The sequence below is a fragment of the Triticum urartu genome, chromosome 7 (genome assembly GCF_003073215.2).
Source record: "Triticum urartu cultivar G1812 chromosome 7, Tu2.1, whole genome shotgun sequence".
NCBI lineage: Eukaryota > Viridiplantae > Streptophyta > Magnoliopsida > Poales > Poaceae > Triticum > Triticum urartu.
In genome coordinates, this window is record NC_053028.1 from 530,859,690 (window position 1) to 530,866,190 (window position 6,501).

The following is a 6,501-nucleotide window of genomic DNA, read 5'->3' on the forward strand; positions in this document are numbered from 1 at the left end:
AATTAAATGCATAACACTTAGATGCAACAACTAAAAGAGGATGCATTAGAGTGGTAGTCTCTAAACAAATTCCATCATCTAGGATGACGTATTAAGAGCCAATGCATTGTGAGTGCCTTTAATTAATTAACGATGCAGCAATGCATGCGCTATTTATAACATCCTCTCTCACCCCTTTTTTGGCAGATGTAGTCATCAGTGCAAGTATAATGGATTTTTTTTATACATAACTGTTGTGCAGTAAATTTTGCCTATCGTTTTGGTCGGGTGGAGGGAGCAAATAACAATACAGACAAATACATTGTCTAAAAATGATGTTTACCACACTGTTATAATTAAATGGGTTGTTCCACACTTTCCAAAAATAATGGGTCCTTTTTGCAAAAACATCATTGGCGTCACAGGCACAAATATTTTTTAACACAACAAGAGGATCATAGGCAGGGCCGTGCCCCGGAAATTGAGGCCCCGGAGCGAAATCACAATTTAGGCCCCATGTATAAAAAGGTCAAGTAGGCAATTTAAACATTATTTTTATTAGTCACTACGGCAGTACAGATTTCTCAAGGAACTACATAATACAAGAGAAAAATCTTAGAATTTTGAGCTACAAGTCCATCTTTTACTTGTAGTTCTTTCACAACAAATTTATCAATAGACCCCTTCAGAGAATGAATTAAGTTTTTTAGCTTTTTTCTTCTTTGTACGTTTTTCATACCCAGATTCATACCTCCTACCAGGGCGTTTAGAACTAGAAGACATCTTAGAAAAATAAGAAAAACCAAGGATACACAAATGCAAGAAAGAACAACGGATCAACTAAAAAGGGGATGAAAAGGGGGCGAAACAACCATTGGTTGCTGACTGTTCACGGATGCAGATCATCAGGCGGGGGCGCTTGGTGCTCTGATTGCTCACCTCCAGGGACTGCGGCCACCAAGCAACGAGATTCCAACCCAGGCCTGTTCCAACCTCTTGTTTTTCTAAGGGGACGATGGATGGATTGATGGATCAGTGGAAGAAGCAGTGGAAAACGCCCTAATTGCGAAGCCATCCAAGGAAGGAGATGAGGAGTCTGCGAGTTAATTGCGAGCGAGTTAATTCGCCAGCTGCCGGCGAGTCCTGGTCTCGAGGAATAGAGTTGTAGAGAGAGAGAGAAAAGAACAGGGGAATTCGATCTGTCTTCAGTCTTCTGGAATTCTCCGTGAGAGAGATGAGTTGGGCTATGGGCCTGTTGTTCCGTTGGGGCTTGGTGGATTAATTGACGTGCGTTGGGCTGGGGCTGCACTTTATTCTTTTGGCAGTTTAACGATCCAGTCTTTCCTCTTTATTAATCTTAGGATTTAGTAATATATATATATAGTACTTGCACAAAAATTGGGGGCCCCAGATTTTTGGGGGCCCTGTGCAGCAGCTCCACTAGCATCTGTGGATGTACGGGCCTGATCATAGGAAATAAATCTTGATGCAAAACAAATAGATAAAATAAGATTGTGTTTATAAAGCATAGATTGTCATTGCTTAAACAAGCAAAATAGGTATGTGCCAGTGCTTGATCAACTTTATTGAGTTATCAAAGATAAAGATATCAATTGCTATTTAGTACTCCCTTCATTTCTAAATATAGGGTGTATAGTTTTTGGCACAAAAATTGAAGAACACACGTGGAATGAAAAATTTCAAATTTTGGACGAGATTACACCTGACTAATTGACATAAAAAAATAGAGAAGCTAGCCTAATAAGTAAATGTAATCAAACCGTTAAAAAAATATCCAAACGGATGATACAACACGATACACTTACGGATGGAGTATTTGTTTACGGACCACTGTTATATTTATTAGGTTATGTAGAACGAGTGACGAGGAGAAAAATGAAGACAGAACCTCACATCCAAACAACAGAAGTTCTTGATGTGGTAGTTTCTTGGTGTGGACACTAAGGATTTTACCTATGAAGTCGGCGGTTATGAATTCTTTGTCCAAACTTTTGACTTGTGAAATCTCATGAAATCACGGCTGACGAGAGATTTCATGGCATAAACCACTATGAGGCCTTTCACTATATAGGTTAAAAAAGGTGCCAAATTAACTTCTGGCTCCGATAGCCGATGCCCTCACGTTATGAGGCCGGTGCCTCAATAAAAATTTTATGGCATCGGAGCAAGTAGGAGCACCGATGCCCAATTCCTTCAGCCAATAAAATATTATTAACTCTCAACTTTGAACAGCAAATATCTTCTCTTTCTTTGCTCAATACACAGCAAATATCTTCTCTTTCTTTGCTCAATACACAGCAGCGTGGTGTACTTGTTTATCATATGGGTCTCAGAATCTTTTTCCTGCCGAAGCCGATCAATGCCTGAAAAGCAATTTTGGGCACCGGTGATGAGGTGGCTGCCTTTTGATGTATTTGGCACCGGCTACATTGTGGAAGGCCCGAGTGTATCACTATGAAGGCCATACATGCCTTGCTTTGCTCAGAAACAGTTAGCGGCTACCAACAGCAATATCACGCTTCACTTAAGTAGATGCTCCATATGGGGACACAAATGCATAAACCTAATAGAACAACAGACTGCAAGACCAGGTACCCAAAAACTCTTAGCATAGCACAAAAATTAACAAGTTCACCAGGTCAAATAGCCATTAAGTAACAAGCAAACTCTTCCAAAAAAGACAACTGTTTCGACACTGAATTTGAGTCCTAGATAGGTTCTTTTGTCACCGCCATCACGATCCCAAGCACTGATCCGCTTACTTGAAGCACTTGGCGTCCAGCAAGGCCTGCCCCTCAAACGGCTCAAGGTCCTCGATCATGGCTTCGACACGCTTCTTCTGGGCCTCGTCGGAGAGGTCAACCTTGGTCCACTCGTAGAGCTCCATGTCGTAGACCTCGTTCATGACAAACTCAGGGATGTCCTGCCCACGGAAGAGCCACAGCCCCTTGACCTTGAAGGGCGCCTCAGAACCAATCACGAGCATCTTGCCGAAAGCATACTTGCGGCACAGATCCATCCGCTGCAGGAACCCGCCGACCTTGTTCAGGGTCACATACGACACGGTGTTCTCTTCCTGGTACTTGTAGTCACAGAACCACAGAGAGTAGCCCTCTGGGTCATACATCTCCCAGAAACCTGAAGCATAGACATCATACATGAGTTTTGGTTCATGTTAAGATCACAGTTACAAATGAACAAGGACAGAATGCCACAACTACCAAACACATAATTGAGATAAACTGCTGCCCTGATGCACAAAGTAGCATCGCAAATGAACAAGAATGAGAATCATGCATATCCCCTACAAAGATCTGAAGAGTCATTCTACTATCAATTAATAACAAGAACAGAATGCCACAACTATAAACACATAACTGAGACAAAAAATTATGTCCTAATGCACAAAGCAGAGCAGTGATCAAGGCAAGGCAAGCTGCATGACTCAGAAGTAGTTAAATATCAAGTAGACACACGAAAGAATGGACAATAAGATCCATTTTAACATTTAGACCAGTTAGTGTTGACAGGCAGAATTTTTAGACTAGGGTATCAGTGGATGCTCCCACTACTAGGTTGTACAGTCACAATTAACACACAGTGACCAGACTTCTAAACAATTAATGATCATCACATATAGAACTTGCAAGGGATCACTAGCATATATATTAAGTAGAATACAAGAATTCATTAGACAGAATAATACCTTTAATAGCAACATCATGGAAGTTGCTCTTAGTGTTTGAGTATAGCCTCTTCCAGTCATCAAGTACCATCTTGCTTGGTGGCAGTAGATCAAGGGGATTTTTGGGCTTTGGCTTTGGTGCCTCTTCCTCTGGTGCCTCAACCTCTGCTGGCTTTGGGGCCGCCTTGGGAGCCTCTTTCTTGGCCTCCTTTGGTTTAGCAGGAGCAGCCTTCTTCTGAACAGGAGGTACAACCTCTGCCTGCTTGAAATCGCCAATGACCTTCTTGAAGTTAGGCTGGTTAACCATGGTCCAGAAGTACCTCTCAACATGAGGGAACTCAGATGTGAAAGTCTTGGTCAAGATCCGAGCAAAACCATGGTAGAGGTTGCATGTAATGACAATATCAGCCAGAGTGACAGAATGCCCAACAAGGAATGTGTTTGATGCCAGGTGTGTGTTCAATGCTTCAAGCGCCCTCTTTAATCCAGCAATGCCGAATTCCTCAGACTGTAATGGTGAATGTTAGAATCTTGCATCTTTCTAACGCTTGAATATAGATAATTCGGATATCTGATGTGTACACTTACCTGGGCATTGTAAGGCATATAACCAAGCCTTGGGTACAGCCACCTTGCGATATTGGGATCAACCTCTGTGGCACCAAAGTCCATCCATTGCTCAACACGCGCCTACAAGAAATATCATCAAATAAGCACTAAAGATTGCTGAGCTATGACTATAGGAGTACTTGTTATATCACTCACATATTCAATAAGAGAACCACCCCAAAGCAGGCTGTCACCCTTTGAGCGGGCAACTGAAGGAAGAAAAGAAAACAGTCATCAATTTAGGCAGTGTGGAATCAGCAAGACTTGATTAAAAAGATGTAACAATATATACCATAGCGTGCAATAGCATTGCTCTCAAAAACAGCACCATCAGGAGTCTCAAGAACAGGAACCTGCAAAAGTAATTATTAGTTCCTTGCTCGCTGACTCACTGCATATTTATTGAACTAATATGTGAGTCTGATTCGTGTACCTTGCCAAGGGGGTTCATCTTGATGAATTCAGGGGTTTTGTTTGAGACACCCATCTCAAAATTCTTGGTCAGCTCAACCTTGACCCCACAGTACTCTGCAGCAATAAGTGCCTTGAAGGCATTCTTGTTGCCACTGCCCGAATGCAAAACCTATTACAAGGATAGAGCACAAGGCATGTTCAGAACAATGGACAAACATGGGATATAAGGTCACTAGAACATGCAAGCAGAAGCACATTAATCGTATGTACACCAGCAAGCTAAGCTAAGTGAAGGAAGAACAGATGCACTAATCTCGGGTAACAATAAAAACGACCCTGAGTCCATTCCAACTGTGTCGCATAAAAGTTACAGCGACTTAAAAGCTTGAGTTCACAAATTTAGGAATAACTGACACATCCTGGAGATCTAACAAACTTGCGCATGATCATACACAAATCTACAACACCATGACCAAATATCAAAACGAGTAAATGGGCCATCGGTCCAGCGTCAGCAACCAAATCAATAATTGGATCAGAACCCTAAAAATCCCACATCCGGGACCCGCGAACTACATCCAGCAGAGACGTTACGCATGCAGAGACCTACCGAGCCGCATCAATCATCAGAACAAGCCAGCCGCAAATCGCGCGCTCTCCAAATCGGAGCGGCTCGACAGAACTCCAACCGCATCAACATCTACTCGCGGGCAACCCCGAACTACGCAACCATGCACAATCAAACAACGAAATCTATGAGGGGAGATGGAGATGAGAGACTCACGAGCGCCATGTCGGCAGGAGCTGCAGGCCTCGCCCGATTCCAAATCTCAGATCTGCACAAACGGGGAACAAAACACAAGACGAAACCGTGAGCTCGACCAGAATTACCACGGGCAGGCGACGATGGAGGAGAGATCGAGAGGCGGGGAGGAGGAGGCTCGGGATCTTACAGAGAGTGCGGATCGAGACGAGATCGCGGCGGAAACCTCAGCGGCCGAGCGAGGGTGGGGAGGAGAGGGGTTTAGAAAGGGGACGGGGGCGCGGATTTATGGCGGCGCGGGGGGGGGGGGGGGGGAGGGGGAGCTCCGGGGCTTTCTAGGGTTGTGGGATGGAGGGTCACGATGGCGGGATGGGGATGGCTGGACGGACGGGATTATTCGGAGAATGGGGGGCGATGGGCGGGCGGTTGTTTTGGTGTTAGGCCCCTGGGTTTTCGTGGAGGCAGTGTCGGGTCCCTGCAGGGTCGGCCTTGTAATTCGGATTTTCATTTGCACGGTCGGTGCGTGCGCTGCGTGCCACGGAAAAGAAATGGGCTAGCGAACGTTTGCGTGGGGGGTACTCTGGCTTTCCACGTACAGTACGAGGGCATATCCGGTCCTGGGATGCTATGGGTTCTTTTTTCGGTTTTTCTTTTCGGGGAAGTGCTATGGTTCCTTCTGTTGGAAACTTGGTTACGAACGGAGCCCGTTGAGAACCAAGTCACTCTACTTTTTTATTATTATTATTATTATCAAAAAAATCACTCTACTTTTGTTTATCAAAAAAAGGTCACTCTACTTTTGACACTACACTAAACACTTATCCCCATCCCCTAGTTTTATACTAATTGAAACGCTCGAAAAAAGCTATACTAATTGAATGTCGTGCATTGCCACGGAATAAAATAATGCATATATTGTTCGAACAATTATCCTAACATGAAAATACTTATCGAACTTAATGACATGTGGCTCAATATCATTACCGGTTCTTTCTTCGGCTTCATTCTTGCTCGGTAGTCGCTAGTGGTG

The 6,501-nt window shown here is 43.9% G+C and overlaps 1 protein-coding gene across 1 annotated transcript; it reads right to left on the reverse strand.

Moving 5' to 3' along the window:
• Nucleotides 1–2,592: 2,592 nt before the first annotated feature.
• Nucleotides 2,593–5,787, reverse strand: LOC125519043 (elongation factor 1-gamma 2-like). Its single transcript, XM_048683932.1, has 8 exons — nt 5,662–5,787; nt 5,493–5,544; nt 4,728–4,877; nt 4,587–4,647; nt 4,451–4,503; nt 4,274–4,375; nt 3,707–4,193; nt 2,593–3,138 (listed from the first exon to the last, which is right to left on the reverse strand). The coding sequence occupies exons 2-8, from the start codon at nt 5,499–5,501 to the stop codon at nt 2,759–2,761; spliced, it is 1,242 nt and encodes a 413-aa protein (XP_048539889.1). The 5' UTR covers nt 5,502–5,544; nt 5,662–5,787; the 3' UTR covers nt 2,593–2,758.
• Between the last annotated feature and the right edge of the window lie 714 nt (nt 5,788–6,501).